The sequence below is a fragment of the Esox lucius genome, chromosome 20, assembly GCF_011004845.1.
Source record: "Esox lucius isolate fEsoLuc1 chromosome 20, fEsoLuc1.pri, whole genome shotgun sequence".
Taxonomy (NCBI): Eukaryota; Metazoa; Chordata; class Actinopteri; order Esociformes; family Esocidae; genus Esox; species Esox lucius.
The window spans coordinates 33,315,149-33,333,250 of record NC_047588.1 but is presented as its reverse complement, the minus strand read 5'-3'; the positions used below and the strand labels follow the sequence as shown (position 1 = coordinate 33,333,250).

The 18,102-nt window shown below is 44.3% G+C and overlaps 1 protein-coding gene across 6 annotated transcripts in view; it reads left to right on the top strand.

Annotated features, from left to right (window-relative positions):
- The window catches only part of hdac9b (histone deacetylase 9b), a 54,812-nt gene extending 44,407 nt beyond the window's left edge, over nt 1–10,405 (top strand). For all 6 annotated transcript variants that reach the window (XM_020041309.3, XM_010884559.5, XM_010884557.5 and 3 more), the window contains 6 exons: nt 1,785–1,916; nt 2,169–2,284; nt 4,269–4,394; nt 5,289–5,472; nt 5,855–6,072; nt 8,137–10,405. In XM_020041309.3, coding sequence (XP_019896868.2) covers nt 1,785–1,916; nt 2,169–2,284; nt 4,269–4,394; nt 5,289–5,472; nt 5,855–6,072; nt 8,137–8,505 — 1,145 coding nt within the window. In that variant the 3' untranslated portion in view covers nt 8,506–10,405. The remainder of the gene's footprint in view (nt 1–1,784; nt 1,917–2,168; nt 2,285–4,268; nt 4,395–5,288; nt 5,473–5,854; nt 6,073–8,136) is intronic.
- Nucleotides 10,406–18,102: the final 7,697 nt, after the last annotated feature.

The window sequence follows — 18,102 nt, the reverse complement described above, 5'->3', positions numbered from 1 at the left end:
CTGGGAGGGGAGTCCCAGGGCTGTGTGGATAGAGGCTGGGAGGGGAGTCCCAGGGCTGTGGGGATAGAGGCTGGGAGGGGAGTCCCAGGGCTGTGTGGATAGAGGCTGGGAGGGGAGTCCCAGGGCTGTGGGGATAGAGGCTGGGAGGGGAGTCCCAAAGCCAAGCCTTATGCCTTGGCTTTCTGTTATAGGGCCGTCCCAAATGGCGCCATAAGCCTCAGTGCACTAAAATAGGGAAAGGGTCCTATTTGGGAGCGAGTGTAAGTGAACTTGGGCTGAGCCGGCCTACTGACTCAGTGTCCTCAGGGCTCTCCAGGATCATCGTCTCCACCTCAACGCCTCCATACTGCTCAGCAACCACGACGACCCGTAGTCATACAGCTGTGCCGCGTCACGCACAACTCAGATACTACACTGAACTATTTACGTGTTACCACAGTACAACAACAGTCCCTCTGGTCACATGTGAAATCTTCTTCCCGAATCCAACTCAAAATGTGTGTCCCTAGGCTACTTTACATAGACTTCACTAATTTCTACATTTTTGCTCTTCCTTGGCAGCAACCTCAATATTTCTCATAGTCCCACTCTGGGATTGTTTTGGCCTTCTATTATTATTTTTATTTTGATAATATATTTTTGAGAGGGACAGTGAGGAAGGCGGAAGGGGTCCCTGGACAGCAGTGGGCCGGACTCAAACCCATGCTGGCTGATAGGTGTGTTATGGAGGCAACTGCTTGGCCCCTAAGACCACAGCACTACGCAACTTAATTCATTTATTTCTCCCAAACAGAAGCTGTCCATTAGGACACAAGTGTGTCAAGGGGCTTTACAGTTTGTACTGGCGTTTGTGAGAGTGTGTGTGTGTCTGTGGTGGTACTTCTGGTTTGCATTAAGCGGGCAGTATGGGAGGGTTTGGGGTGAAGGCTTGGTTTAAACATCTGCCGTGTTTTTTTGTTAGTTTAACTGTTGCTACTGTATCGGGCTGTGGTCACCAGGGCTGCAGGTAGCACACTTCACTTACAGAGAGCCTGTGTGTTGCTCAACCTAATTTAGACCAGATGACGAGGAAATGGGCCCAATCTAGACTCATTTCATCTCTGCAAACAGCACACAATGTTCCGCAAACTGATCTGATGTCATTTGGTTGAAGGGAAAACCACCAGAACCTTTCACAAGTGTTACTGCATTTTCAGGTGCCCTGCTATGACCTATTTTAAGTGTGTTTGAAGGAATTGAGGGAATGTGTAATCCTGTTCTGGTCAAGGATTTCATGTATTTTAAGACCATTTTGAAACTGTGTCCTGCAAGAGCTGTAATATCGCACAACACTCTCTGTCCCTGGCGTCCTTATCGTTTTGGCAGTTCCAGCCAATCAGTGGTCATCTTCTGTAAATGACAGTGACTACCAAAAAAAAAACATCCCATATGATGATTATCATGACAGAAATTATACTAATGGTATAAAATGGGACACAGGAAGTCGCCCAAAGTCGCGTTTGGAAATTTACTAAATTTAAGACAACCGTCTGTGCCGAACCGTACTGAACCTTTCTGAACTGTTCTGAATCATGCTGAACCGTTCTGTACCATGCTGAACTGTGCCGAAACATGCTGAACTGTGCTGAACCATGCTGAACCGTTCTGAACCGTGCTGAAATGTGCCGAACCGCTCTGAACCGCGCTGAACTGTACTGAACGGTGCTGTCTCGTCTCTCATCCCTAAACCTGAAAGCCTTTCAAAACCTTCCTTTTTCCCCCTTTCCAATCTCCTCTTTCTCCAGCGTCAGAGCCCAACCTAAAGGTGAAGTCCAGACTGAAGCAGAAGGTAGCAGAGAGGAGAAGCAGTCCCCTGTTGAAGAGGAAAGACGGCAACATCACAACGCCCTACAAGAAGAGGGCTCTGGAAATGATGGGTACATTTGGTTAAATTAATGATAAAACGATTGAAAACATAAAGCCCATAATGGATGGGAAAATCACTGGCTTTTTTGTGTATTTAAAAAAAAATCATTTACAAATATTAGTAGAGATTAGAATGTTCTGATTTGACCCAAATGTACAGCTGCAGGCCTGTCCTGTAAAACCACAGTGAAGAACATGACAGCCGGCCTGTGATGCTGTAATGATGGGCCTCTATGTGCCTCTGACTCCTGTCTTCCCTACAGACTCTAAACCCACCAGCAGTGCCCCAGGTTCGGGGCCCAGTTCTCCGATCGGAGCCTCCAGCGCCCTGGGAGCTGAGAACGGACCCTCCTCTCTCCCCACCACCACAAAAACCGAGGTGAGGCCTCAGACATCACTGCTCACTGTGCTCAGACTCCAGAAGATTACTTATTTTGTTCATGTTTTGAGCCGCTTCAACAAAATACTTTAAAATGATTAAAGTGGATGGAAGGTGAAAACGGTTGAGTGGTGAAACTCTGTTCCTCTGTCATGTCTCAGAGGGTGTGTTTGTCCGGCTGCAGCTATGAAAACAGCTGGCGGTCCACTCGGTCTGCCTATAACCCTTCAGCTTGTCACAGTCCAGTAAAAAGGCCTCCCTACACTGACAATAAAGAGACCCAGCTCTCCCAATGTCCACACATGACACACTGCCCACCTGGTTTACCCGAAATCCATCTTAACGTTTGTTTTTCTATTTCATAATGGGTGATATGTAGAAGATTTGCATATATCCATGGCCAGTGGCGTCGTTAGCCCTGGGCATCCGAGGCTGCGAAAAAATAAAGATACAGCCCCTGATCTATTCATCTGAAATTCCGATTGCGCATTATGACAATGTAGACGTTGCTAGCGTGCGCATCAACATTTTCTGCATGTACATTCGAAACCCTGTACCTTGGGTCGCGGGAGGGGAGGGGTCTAAGCCCCGAATGTATTGTGATCCTAGCGTCGTCTCTGTCCATGGCCAAAACAGTCATGGAGAGGCAATATGGACTACAATTCACAAAGCAGAAAAAACCTGAGAACACCAAGTGTTTTCGTAAAAAGATTTAAATAATTTGTTGAATCATAATTTTCCCATTAACCTCTCCTAACGCAACACGCATTTTGCAAACATTATAGCTAGTCTGTACACTAAAGAAATGATCTAACTATATATATTTTTAAGAATCGTCTAAAATAATCTGCGCTAAGTGTTGTTTTTGTGTCTCATAGTGAAACTGTGTGTTATAATGAATCCCGTAGGCTTGGGGCTTCTTTCCATGGCTTGTCCCCAGTAGATTCATGGTTCAGTAGGTTCATGGTTCATTGACTACCAGGGGGCCATGCCACACTATTGGAACCCAGGCTCACAAAACACTGCTTTTACAGCGTGTGGCAGATATGACACATCTATGGACCGTCTTTAACAGAGCAGCTGTGTTTTCCTTAACCAGCGCTACTTACTCTCTCAGGGACCTCCAGTGACATTGACAGGGGAGGAACGGGTCTGACATCAGGGGGAAGAGAGGGAACCGGGAAGCTTAATTGATAGCCCAGGCACTGGTAGCGAAAGACACCCACCCATATTTTAACAACACAAAAACAAAGGATTGCCATTGTATCGGCCTAAAGCGTAGACTCTCAGGAAAGTCCCTCACTGCGGTGGGAGTGTTATGGCGGGGGGCTAACTGGCGGGGGCTAGCGGGGGGCTAACTGGCGGGGGCTAACCTAGGTCGTGTTTGTGCACCGTTACATTAGGTATCCTTTTTCAGAGGGAACGGGTCCCCGGGGTGGAATAAGGGCCGGATATCCCCGTACAGGTCACTGCTCACTAGTGGGGGGGTTGGAAGGATAAACACGGCCCTTCCAGAACCACATGCTGTCAGGCTGCTCTGCAGGGCCTGCTGGGTACAGGAAGTGACTCCAGCTACGCCGATGTTCTCTGGGAGACGAGGTAGACTGAGGAGAGGCGGGGTCGGGGGCTAGGGGATGGGGACTGGAACAGGGACAAGCGTCTTTCAAAGATAATAGTGGATTTGGGATGGGGGTGGGGGTGGGCCGGTGCAGCTAAAGGATACCTGTGCGTGTTCACTTCTGAGATATCCTCCATTTGATGAGACTCCTGTTGACTTTTAGGCTGCCCCCCTTTTTATCGTCTGTCATAAAAGCTCATTTCAAGCTGCTGTACTGCTGGGAGCTGGGACATGGGTCTGTTTAGTGCTTTGCTTTTTATTGCTACGCTCTCGTTGCTCTTTGAAATGGTCCATGGTGATATTTTCTAACCCACCACCCCCCCCTCCCCCCGCCCCCCGTTTTCCATCTCTCTATTTCTGATCCAGCGCTGGCCGTCCCAGCCCAGGTTATTCCGTCCCGAGGGCTCCATGTCCAACCTGCTGAGTCTGTATACTTCTCCCTCCTTACCCAACATCACTCTGGGCCTCTCCTCCACCTCCTCCCCGATCAGTGTGAGTACCATCGGATAGCCACGCTGACCTTGTCCTGGCTAGCTAGTGGGTTACCTTTTAAGATTTTCCCAACTGCAGTCCTACACAGAGAGACATTTTCTTAGTCTACATTTCCACATTATTTCTCCTCAACTTGGGTTAGCAGAGTCTGGTCAATTTTCCATTTGATCTTGAGCTGAGAAAGTAAAAAGAAATCCCAACTGTGTTACATATGTAGATAGCTATCAACAGTCTTTGACTTTGTGGAACAACATTTGGTAACACTTTCAATTAAATGACTTGTATAATACACACACAGGTAGTTCAGAGAAGGTTGTAACAAGATTTTCCTGTAGATGCTTAGATAATAAAAACAAAGGGAAGGGCAGGCTGAGGGCCATTCTCTGTTCTGGATGTTGAAAGACTTGGCTTCAGTGGCTGTCAGGATTATACATATGGTCGTAAAGCAGCAACCTTTGACCCCAGATGATTTTATTTCCCTTAGATAAATATTGTGCTTCAGGGTCTGGTGTCAGGTCTCCTCTTATCTTCGTCTGTTACCTCATTCATCACAGCTTTTTAAAACGTCCTGGCGGCACGCTGCCCGCCTGTCCTCCCGCTCAAGTGCAGCTAGCTCCAGTCCAGATAAGGGCAGTGCCATGATACATCATTTAAGATCCCTGACACATTCCTCACACTGGGACCTGTTTGAAACATCCGCCGGATAAGAGGGCATTGTAGTCACTGATGAGCAGATTGTTTTACAATAATAGTAATAACTTGAATGCAAAAAAAAGGCAACGCTTTGAAGTGAACAGAATGCATGGAACCACGAGTGGATTCTGATGATTCTAATCCCCCATTCTAATCCCTCATTCTTTATTGTAATCCTTGGTTCTGTTTCTGTTGTCGCAGGCCGCCATGGGCCTAAAGGAGAAGTCTGGGGAGGTCAGGCACGGTCTGCCAGGGCAGCTCATCGGGCCGGTGCCCATGCCCACGGTGACGCCAACGGAGGCCAAAGTGTCCCCCAGCCACCAGGCCCTGCTCCAGCACCTCCTCCAGAAGGAACAAATGAGGCAGCAGAAGATCCTGTCCTCTGGTGAGAACTTGCCCCTACACTGAAACACATTCGAACCGTTTAAGTCTGGACTGAAAATCACTGAATGGGGAATCTCAGTGGGTCTTCATGTCGGGATCGCCTCCAGTAATGGCGGATGGCTGGCTAGGTTATGCAGCACCATATTTCTAAACACTTGTATTGTGTATGTGTGTGGAACTTGAAAAATGCAGGCGCTTTGCATTAGACCCCGTATTTGACCACAACACGTGACCTCAACACTGGCCTACAGATCTAGAGCAATTTCAGTGGTCAAAATATTAATTTTTGCATTCAGATAACGATGAAGACGTGGAATTAAATGAGTTGGAATCACCGTAGATTTAGAATGTAGAGTCTTAGTTCCATGGTCTTGCCCTTCCAGGTCAAGGCTCCATGCCTGCCCACCCCCACTCACCCCTGGCAATGAAGGACCGGCTGTCGGCCAACAGCAGGCCCAAGCTGCCCAAGCACCGACCCCTGAACCGGACCCAGTCGGCCCCTCTGCCCCAGAGCACACTGGCCCAGCTTGTCATCCAGCAGCAGCACCAGCACTTCCTGGAGAAGCAGAAACAGTACCATCAGCAGATCCACATCAACAAGGTAGGAACCAGAAGTGTCAGTAGAGCCAATCAAAACCACAGTAGGAGTGCTAATGTAATCCCTCCACAACATTCATAACCGTCCAGAAATCTAAACTCCTGCCCTGAGCCTCTTGAGCCACGCTCAATAAGCTAACAGTCGACAGTCTGTTTTAGGTTTACCAAGTCCAGTCTACAGTCTGTTTTAGGTTTACTGAGTCCAGTCTACAGTCTGTTTTAGGTTTACTGAGTCCAGTCTACAGTCTGTTTTAGGTTAACCAAGTCCAGTCTACAGTCTGTTTTAGGTATACCGAGTCCAGTCTACAGTCCGTTTTAGGTTTACTGAGTCCAGTCGACAGTCTGTTTTAGGTTTACTGAGTCCAGTCTACAGTCCGTTTTAGGTTTACTGAGTCCAGTCTACAGTCTGTTTTAGTTTTACTGAGTCCAGTCTACAGTCTGTTTTAGGTTTACCGAGTCCAATCTACAGTCTGTTTTAGGTTTACTGAGTCCAGTCTACAGTCTGTTTTAGGTTTACTGAGTCCAGTCTACGGTCTGTTTTAGGTTTACTGAGTCCAGTCTACGGTCTGTTTTAGGTTTACTGAGTCCAGTCTACGGTCTGTTTTAGGTTTACTGAGTCCAGTCTACAGTCTGTTTTAGGTTTACTGAGTCCAGTCTACAGTCTGTTTTAGGTTTACCGAGTCCAGTCTACAGTCTGTTTTAGGTTTACTGAGTCCAGTCTACGATCTGTTTTAGGTTTACAGAGTCCAGTCTACAGTCTGTTCTCCCACTCAGCCTCCTGCTGCTATTTCTGCTAAGTAAAGAAGTTGAGGGCGACTTTAAATAGGGGAAGAAATGCTTCCCGTAGCACTAATTCTGTTATCATAGCTTAAGGCATCAGTGGTGTTCGCATGCAAACCCTGTGAAATTAAATTCCGCCAAGTTCAAATGACGAAAAAAAAAGCCCCAGAATACATGCTTTTGTTCCTCTGTGGTAATATTTATGTTTCTGTGAGCTGGCCGTGGTGACCTCGCCATTGGCAGGGCGCAATTATTCAGCCAAAGGAAGTGAGCGGACGAGGTGGTAGACAAGCAGAGCAAGAGAGACAGAGAGACGGACAGAGAGACGGACAGAGTGAAAGGCAGCTTTGTGTCGCTCCCAGCCTCTCTCACTGATCTGGCCCAATACACTAGCCCTCAAACAGCCATGGGAATCTGAGAGCTGCAAGACATTCAACTCTCACTTTGAAATAACAAGGAGTTCTCAAAGGTCCTCTAACGACAAAGTTTCCCCAGTAAACATGTTGTTCTTTAGGACCCAGCGCTTCCCCTTAATCACAAACAACAATGGGCGATTGAACATTGAGATTGAAGGTATATTTGATTGACTAAAGGAGAGTGTATTAGATGGTTATATAATCTAAAAGCCAGAGCTACTCTCCAAGCTCACTGTGAGAACCCGGGCACAGGACAGTAGAACCTTTGGACCACAGCGGCTCTCTCACTAAGAGGTTATAAAAAAACAGCGATGAGTCCTCTTTATTAACTCAGATCTCGTAGAAACCGGCCTAATTCAATTACCCCTCGCAACAATAGGATAGGAGTACTGGCAGCAGTCGTGTTATCAAAGTTCTTGTTTTATTCGGGTTTACCTGCAACAAAAAGGCCTGCAAATTAAAATGTACAAGAGCTTAGGAGTTTTAGAGTTTTAGAAGGAGGTGAAAGTGCTTACTAATGCCAGGATAAAGATGCTAATTCTCTGCCGAAGAGATATTTATACCAAGCCTACATTCTTAAGCCAAAGTGTTTGGCCATCTTACCAGCTGCTATCAGGGTTAAGACGATTGCTCCACCTCTGTTGTCTAGGAAATACAACTTAGGTAGTTGAGACGTGAGAACGGGGAGGTGAGCCAGAAGGGAGATTTATCTGTGAGATTCAAGTGTTTTTTTGGATGCGTTGCACAGAACCCTTAAGTCCATATTAACTAGGTCAAACTCATGATAAAGTGTATAGATTAAGTTGTGGAATTGTCATTTTCCCGACTGCTGAACGCCCTAATACAGGCCTGTCTGTCGTGTCTCCGCACAGTTGCTGTCCAAGTCCATCGAGCAGCTCCGTCAGCCCGGCTCCCTGGTCAACCCACATCTGCAGGAGTCAGAGGAGGAAGCAGAGGAGCACAGTAGCAGGAGGACAGAGGACGAGAGGATGGACATTCAGGAGGACAGGCTGCCCCCTGGCGGTGTGATTCGGAAACACACCCTGAGCTCCAGCAGCAACGTCTCTCAGGGAGAGCAGTCCTCCGTCGGTGAGGCCCGCCATCGCCTCGGGGTCATCAAGGTCAAAGAGGAGCCAATTGACAGTGAGGACGAGTCCCTGTCCAATCAGACCATTGCGGTGGAGCAGAGCGCCTATCTCCACCAGGTCAAAGGTCGGCTGGTGATAAGAGCCATGATCTGAGGGAATGGCAGGAGATATAGGAGATCACACACTTCAACATTCAGAGATACACTAACACACACGCACACAGACATGTCTGTGCCTGTGAATTAACACATGCACTCATGCACACACACACAAACACATGCACACTGAGCAGAGATGTGATCCTGTCTCAGTGAAGTGCCCCCCCCCCCCCCCAACCGGACTCTCTGTCTGTGAACTTTGTGAAGTGATCTCTGGTGTAAAGTGTGTTTCAACGTGGTGTATATAATACGAAGAGAGAAGACACATTTTACTAGAAGAATGCTCCTTCTTTTACTTCTAAGGAACTGCTTTGATTGTTTTCCGGTTCTTCTCCAAGAGCGTAATGTATACCGTGAATTTAGCGTCATAGAAGATACTAGAAGGGAGGGAAAGTTTAACTGTTGTACAGTATGTGAATGCCATTTTATGTTCTGATATTGTCACATTTTGCCATCAAATCACTTCCACTTTAACATGCTGACCTATTCCCATTGTTTCATTAAAAAGGAAAGTGAAACACCCCATTCTCCACAAAGCTGTAATGTTCTGTGTTCTGCGGTCTGAAAATGAAAATAATTGGGCATGCTCGTGTATGAGAAAGAATGTATTCTTCAACCTTAACACAGCATCACATCCCCCTGGGACTGACTATAGCTCAAACTGGGACTCTAGCTCAAACTGAGACTCTAGCTCAAACTGGGACTCTAGCTCAAACTGGGACTCTAGCTCAAACTGGGACTCTAGCTCAAACTGGGCGGTTTATTGGTGGATCTGCCAAGGGGTACTGGATGAATGGATGGATGAAAGGATGGATGACTGGAGGAAGGGCTGGACTGATTGACTGAGGGATGGAGGGTGGATGGAGGGTAAGAGAAAGGAAGGGATGAAGCGATGGATTACCTGACGGAAGGAGGGAGAGAGTGAAGGAGGAAGGGAAAGAGTGGTGGTGGGAGACGATTCCATCAGATACTTGGATCGGATCCCTTAGGTTCCGACCCACTAGTGGTGGGCTATGTAGGGAATAAGGTGCTTTGGACACTGCCAGTCTGGGAGGCCGAAGTCCTTGTTGGTCAGGGTCCTGTGTCTGGGACCTCATCCTCCCTCCTCTCTGGGTCCAGCTTTCAGCAAAGGACTCACTGACGGGAGAGAAAGAGAGAGGGAGACAGAAAGAGAGGGTTAGAGTAGAGGGCCGGGCAGGAAATGCCTTCTAGAAGCCAGGAGTGGGAATGATTCATGTGTGCAGGAATGTTAGGGAGAGGAGGACCCGGGGTTGTCGGAGTCCAAGGGGCCCGGCTTGAGAATTGATTTACAGTCAAGGCAAATTACAAAGTGAAGTGGGGATATGGTTAAGGGAGCCCCCCCCCCCCCCAATTTTTTTTTTTTAGGGAATGGCTTCCTCTATACTCCCAGTGACATACTTACCTCCACACGCAGGTTTGATGTTACTTAAATAATATATAAGTTAGGATGGGACCCAGTTCCTTTTCTCCTGGCGGTGTGCCCCCCACCCCCTGTTTAAAGAGCCCGATGTAACACGTTGACTCTGGTCTTAAACTGGTCAGTCTATTGTACAGATGTGAACCTTCTTTCCTGTTTCTTGTAGTGTCAACGTGTAAAATGTTAGTATGTGTTTGTGTTTCTGTGAGTGACGTGTCACACAACGAGCATTCAGGTCAACTCATTCTAACGTTTCCAGTGAATGAATGACTTACAATCAGAACAGTTTAAGTCTTGTTCTCTTGCTCTATGGCTCTGGTTGTAATGGAGTCCCTTCTCTCCCAGTGGGGGGTCCAGGTATTCTCTTCATAGCTGTTTGCGTTTGTTCTCTTTTCTTTCTGCCTGGTGTTACAAAAGCTTTCTTTTATAAAATAAAGTTAATTCCCTTACTGTGCAACTGTTTTAGTCTTTTTGTATTGCTTGTACTTCTTTTTAATTTGGGACTCTACAATACAGTTTGCTTGAGTTTATTGTTTTGACTATATACCGCGTATTTTAGACACGTCGGTAATGCTTCCAAAACTCACATTTATTTATTTTGCCAACACAATGTGACTTTGCACAGAGATATCAGATGTACAGCCCATATTAAAACCATTAGGCACCTTTCTCACAGTCACATAACCCCTGACCAGCCCAGCTCTTAATTTCTCTCGGACCTGTGTAACCCTTTAAAGGAGAGCTTAAGAGGCTTTCCAAGCCGTTCTTTGATGTGAGCACGAGAGGCTCCTAGTGGCAACATAACAACATTTTAAAGTCAGGCTGGGAGAGGGTGGTGTACAACCCGTGTTGACAGTACCCCCAAACTGAGTTTAAGTCAGGCTGGGAGAGGGTGGTGTACAACCCGTGTTGATAGTACCCCCAAACTGAGTTTAAGTCAGGCTGGGAGAGGGTGGTGTACAACCCGTGTTGATAGTACCCCCAAACTGAGTTTAAGTCAGGCTGGGAGAGGGTGATGTACAACCCGTGTTGATAGTACCCCCAAACTGAGTTTAAGTCAGGCTGGGAGAGGGTGGTGTACAACCCGTGTTGATAGTACCCCCAAACTGAGTTTAAGTCAGGCTGGGAGAGGGTGGTGTACAACCCGTGTTGATAGTACCCCCAAACTGAGTTTAAGTCAGGCTGGGAGAGGGTGGTGTACAACCCGTGTTGACAGTACCCCCAAACTGAGTTTAAGCAATTTACCAGCCAGGCTCATTGGTCCAAGGCTTATTGGTCCAAGGATTGGTAAACATAAACTACACACACTAACAACAACAGACAAGAGCACTGAACCACATCCGTCAGTGTAGTATCTGTCATTGGGATCCTATTTTTGATAGTATGTGTTGATGGAGGTGACTACATTGAGTCATGTAAAGGCGGCCTGGTCGAGATGGCTGTTTGGAGTCAAGAGACTTCTGTAGCCAGTTGCAGATTTGCCTTGACTCACAGAACCACCATGTCTGTTAATCTTTCTTCCCTCTTTCCTCAAAACCCCCAGAGATCTTTTCAGGAACATTCGCAAAGGTGTCACGTTACCTAACGTTAGGAAGTATTCAGGGTCAAATTAAACATTGATTCTTTTTTAAGTTGTTGCCATCTGTCTTGGGCCTCAAAACTCTTGTGATTTTAAATGAGCTGTTACAAAGGCAGAAAGAAATAATAGTCCCCATCCATCTGCCCCCCCACCCCACCCCAATGTGCCCGCAGACCCTGTTGTAAAAGCAAACAAGCGTTTTTAAAGGGTGGCCAAGTTGATGAGGAAGCGAGAAAACATACCTATTTCCTCTGCTCACCAAGTTAAAGTGTGCAGTGGGGGGACGTGTTGAGGTGAACGTATTGTGCTGTAAATGCTGTGATGTTGCAGGTGCAGTTTTTGTGTTTTACTAACCGGCTGGGGACTGAAAACGCCAACAGGGACCATAAAACAAGTCGCAAGTTCCCACAACTGCAAGGCTATTAACGGTTTCATAGGTGAATTTAGGCAAGAAGTTCAAATTTGGGTTAGTGTTAGATTGGGTTCTGTTAACGAATACACCAATAAGGTTCGGAAGTAACTTTTTATGTCCCCACAATGACAAATATTCCAAAAATGTGCAATGGATGATGATACATCCTGTCAATTAATCTCACCCAAATTACAGCCAGGACTAGGTGTCACAGTTCAGAGGCCCTGAATCTCCCATGTCACTGTCACAAACTGGCCAAATTCCAGTTTTCCATCAACTTATGTTTTTATTAAAACATTTTATATATACTGATCAGCCATTACATTATGACCACCTGCCTAATATTGTGTAGGTCCCCCTTTTGCCGCCAAACAGACCTACCCGTTGAGGCATGGACTCCACTAGATCTCTGAAGGTGTGCTGTGGTTAGGAATGTGCACTGGACCATATTTTACTATCCGAATAGTACGTGTTGTTATTCGAATAGTATTCGGTTAACCGAAATACGTTTTTAAAAACTACCAATACCACATGAGAGCTACTACATAACGCGCGAAGGACAGGATGTTGTTCTCATGTAAGATCGGCTCAATGACCGTTCGTGTGACAAAAAAAGCGACTGCATGTATGGAGGATGCCGTGTGGTTGACACACAAAACTACAGAACTATATTAATCAACACAACATTGAGATTATTGGATGGAAGAGTCTAGAGCAGCTAGTTAGCTAAGCTAGGCAGCTATATGCCATTTGCTTAACTTGCCATTTTCTGCACTCTCAACCGGCTTCCGATTCCATAGCTGAACTTTACGTAGCATTTTGTAGCCAAATATTTTATGTGGAGGTAACTTTCATTCAGTAAATATATTCCATCTTGAATTAGGGTATTCGAATATTCGACTATCCGTGCCCATCCCTAGCTGTGGTATCTGGCACCAAGTCATTAGCAGCAGATCCTTTAAGTCCTGTAAAAGTCCTGGACTTTTTTGTCCAGCACATTCCACACATGCTCGATTGGATTGAGATCAGGGGAGTCAACACCTGGTTGTTGTGTTCCTCAAACCATTCCTGAACCATTTTTGCTTTGTGGCAGGGTGCATTATCCTGCTGAAAGAGGCCAATGCCATCAGGGAATATCGTTACCATTAAAGGGTGCACATGGTCTGCAACAATGCTTAGGTAGGTGGTACATGTCAAAGTAACATCCACATGAATGGCAGGACCCAAGGTTTCCCAGCAGAACATTGCCCAAAGCATCACACTGCCTCCGCCAGCTTGCCATTTTCCCATTGTGCATCCTGGTGCCATGTGTTCTCCAGGTAAATGAATGCACACGTACCTGGCCATCCACATGATGTAAAAGAAAAAGTTGATTCATCAGACCAGGCCACCTTCTTCCATTGCTCCGTGGTCCAGTTCTGATGCTCAAGTGTCAAGCATGATGGAGGCAATGTAATGGTCGGGGGGTGCTTTGGTGGTGGTGAAGTGGGAGATTTGTACAATGTAAAAAGGATCTTGTAGAAGGACTATCACTCCATTTTGCAGGACCATGCCATAATCTGTGGATGGCACTTGATTGGAGCCAATTTCCTCCTACAACAGGACAATGACCCAATGCACAGATCCAAACGATGCAAGAACTATTTAGGGAGGAAGCAATCAGCTGGTATTATCCCCAAAATGAATTGGCCTGCACAGTCACTAGATATTAAACCTACTAAGCTGTTGAGCAGCTTGACCGTATGGTACGTAAGAAGTGCCCATCAAGACAATCCAACTTGTGGGAGGAGCTTCAGGATGCATGGGGTGAAATCTCTTCAGATTACCTCAACAAATTGACAACTAGAATGCCAAAGGTCTGCAAGTGCTGGAAATAGAGGATTGTTTGACAAAAGCAAAGTTTGAAGCACACAATTATTATTTTTATTAGAAATCATTAATTCTAACCTTGTCAATGACTATATTTCTTATTCATATTGCTATATTTCCTTTTCAAACTCATTTAATGTATGTTTTCAGTCTAACTTCATTAGAATATAAGAACGAGGTTAAAAATGACATTAAGATATTATGTTGTTGACATCATTAACATCCACAAATCAATGACACAATGTTTTTCTTATAAACAATACACAATAATTCAAATGCTTCCCTGGAAATTTGCATAGTAGTACCATCAAAAGGGAATTGCACTGATGCTCCTGAACAGACTGTTTGATCTCTGTGAAGATGAAACCAGAATAACTCTCTCGTAGTTTATGCAGTGAAAGGTAATAATCTAATGTTCATCACCAAACAGTCATTGCATTTCATAACAATTTGTCATTCTAGTTTTATTCTCAGCTCCTAAAACACATACACACTGACCAGTGTTGGCTCTAGTTGGTGTGAAATGTTTTTGTCATCACCCACTTCACTCAAGGTTAAGTGCCTTGCTCAAGGGCACAACTACATTTCTTTCCACACTTTTGGCTCAAGGATCCAATGCAGTGACTGGTTGAAACCTAACCGCCAGGCTATCTGTCTAAACAATATTAATAATATTAATGTTAATATTTTACATCATGACACTAAAGCATCTTTAAAAAACGTAAAGGCACTCATATCTTCCTCAGTTGGCTACCTACAGCTCTGGAAAAAGTTAAGAGACCACTGCACCTTTACCTTTTCTTTCCGAAAAAAGGTTTTGAGTGAGGAACAGAAGAGTTATAATTAAGAGACCACTGCAAATTGAACGATTCTGTTCCTCACACAAAACTTTCCGTTTCAACTTTTTTGGAAAGAAAAGAAAAAGGTGCAGTGCTTTCTTAATTTTTTCAAGACCTGTAATTTTGCAACTAATGTCTTATCTATTTTGTCATATAATAGTAATTTTACAGAAATATTATATTTAATATGTTTACAATTCTACACATTTTAACAAAGATATACCATGTTAATTTTATATCTGAGCAAGAATGACTAAAGAAATGAATTGGGGCCAGTGTCGGAATGTGATTACTATAACTTTAGACAGCTAGCTAGACTAACTACCGATCTACCTACCAATCTGACATGAGAGAGAAGTTGATGCACAACCACATTTTGAAATGAAACCTGTTTTTTTTTTTGTTTTTTTACTATTCTTACTCTCAGTCATACGTGGAGACCCTGTTGACAGAGTCCTTGATTCTGCTGAGTGACTTATGCCAGGCTTATACCTGGAGCCAGACCTGGCCTGAATATTAAAGGTACTGAACAAAACCAAAGGCTTGCATGCTAAAATAAGTCACCAGTGTCCCATCTAAACCCAAAACATTGCTCCATTACTGTCTATAAACTAGGCTTTCTTGTACGTGCAATCTAGAAACTGTTTAAAAAAAGATGGTTTCATTACTTATTCGGATATGGAGTGTACGTTAGAACTGGGTGTACCCTGTGATAGATTATGAATAAAAGCAACAAATAACTTTGGCTACATGTTCCTTTACATATGATAAACTCCTTTCAGACCATCCATGATAATCATCCAGCAATGTCACCTAATCCAATGATAAAGAGCTGCTTTACCTGAATTATCAGCCATATGGATGTCACACAACAATCAGCTCCATCGTTTTTCATTTCAAAAAGCTAAATCTGAATCTGATGACAACTGCCTCACAGGTCTCCTGCAGCGCTGTTCCCGACTATGGTCTGGTTGGGAACAGTAAAGTCTATATCCGAGATATCCAGGATAGCCTGAAGCCTAAATAGCAGGAAAGAATCATAATAGCCTATGTGTTTCTCTGTCTTTTGCCTGTCTGTCTATCTGCCTGTCTGCCTGCCAGTCTGCCTATAACTACATTAACTAAAACTATATTATGCATGATATGTGTGATTTCACATATCAACAATACCAGTTTATTTCACTCTACAATGATTTCCTCATGTTAAGCGTAAATAATAAATGTGTTTTTTAGTGAACAGCTCAACAAACACACAAAACATCTTTATTTTCAGAGAGAACCTCACCACAATCCTGTGTATTATTCTAATGTGTTTGATAGAACTGTGCGCTACAGTTTTTCAAAGCCACTTGCCCAGCTGAATCGAAGATGACAGGAGACTAATAGAACAGGCCACAGCACTGATATTTTCCAGCTTTCTTGTGTGTAGGGGATTTCTGTGATGCTGGCATCCACTTGGAAGCTGTAATACAATGATCTGTTTTTCTTTCCATTTGATGCCAGTGTTGGAGGTGTAGGACACCAACAGTATAGCAGCGACGCCACTGGCAGCAAATGAAGAAGACTGTTTTTGTATGCTTGCGAGCGTCAGAAAGACCACCTCGAACTTAAAAGAAATACTGCTCTGACTCATTCACGTTGGAGGCCTCTTGTGTGCCCAGTTCTCCAAGGTTTGGGCTGAGGTTATTTTCACAAGACTGTCAAACCAAATGTACACGCAGTACCGTCCAATCGTTGGAGTTTGTTCCAAGTTGGCTGAGACTGATGGCCTGTCTACAAGACTGACTGAGCTTCATTTGGTCCAGTGGGGACAGTGGCCATGAAATCAATGGAGAAAAATTGTCATTTGATACATGATGAGAAGATATTCAATACAGAGTGGGCGAAATAAATCAAAAGATTATCCCTTTCAAAAAATATTTGAAACCCAGAAAACCACGCCCGCACTGTGTGGCATGACGTGGGCCAAATGTGGGGCCAAAATATTGTCCTTGTGTGGGATCCCACCATAGGAACAATGTGCTCAGTGAATCCCTGTTGTCCTCCAAGAAACTGGCACCGTTTGGGCAGCTTCTACCGTGAGTCCCACACTGACACGATCTAAACCCAGTGTACACACAGAGGTTGACCGTTCCACCTGCTAGACCATTGGTCACCAACCTTTTCAAGCCTAAGACCACATCCCAAGTCCAAATGTAAACCAAGATCTACCACTTGCAAAATTTTGTGTTAATTGTATCTTAATTCTAATAAATTTTTAGTATGAAAATTAGTTATTGATCCATAGGAAATGTGAATTTCTCTCCGGCACGTTCTGCGAAGATCGCGGGTCAGTATCATCAACTTCATCTTCGTTCTTTGAGACAGCTTTTAGGTGCCGTTTACATGAACGCGTCACCACTCCATTAGAACCGAAAACATAGAGAGAGCTCTTCATATGTAAACTATAGGCTATTTGATTGGACAGACTCTCCCTCCCCTAGACACCATTTACTGCACACAATAGGCTCACACATGGTGCATTTTAAATTAATAAATAATAATGAATACAAATATATATATTTTTTTTTCTCTGATTTTGAAAACTCTTCGAGATCGACTTAAAATGCTTCCAAGATTGACTTGTCGACCGCGATCGGCGGGTTGGTGACTTGTGTGCTAGGCAGTGTGGCATTGTCAAGATGTCTGTCATACATTTTGTGGAATTTATTAATTGATCAGAATTTTCTAGAAAATAAAAAGTAACTAAGATGTCTGTCACACCCCGCCTGTTTAGGCTACAAACAAGTACAGGGCCTATGGAATGCGGTAATCTTCAGGCGCTACAATATTTATAAATGGTTCAGGGTTGCTGACTTATTTTTTCCAAAGTTGTCCTGGCACAAAAAATTATAATAAATGCTATTGATCAAGCAACAAAAGAATATAATTCTATCCATTAACCTCAGGATGGAACACATGACTCAGTGTGGTTTCATTGGACTATGCACACCAGGGTCCACATACTTTAAAACAAGGTTAGAAGTGTTGCTCTAAATATTTTTGTAAATGATAATAACCCGGCATGTGGAAGAACTTTCATGCCAGTGAAAAGGGATAAAAAATTGGTCTAAGAGAAACATTTGAATAATTGTTTTTTACACTATGTTTTTGAGCCATGTTAAATAACGTATTTTCAATAATCTTTTTTTTTTTTAATCTAAAACAGAAAATGTGATTATTAAATGGAACATGATATGACCATCTTCAAACAATTCAAAGTAAAGGGCAAAGACTTCAAAGTGTTTTGTAGGCTCACATTGGTTATAATGATATATTTAATTTTCTGTTGGAGAAATTAAATATTTTCTCCAACAGAAACCCTAACCCTAACCCTAGGCCATATTTTATCTGTCAACATACTCACATTGAAATTATTTTGACTCTGTGGGGGTTAAAACATAAAAACGTTTTTA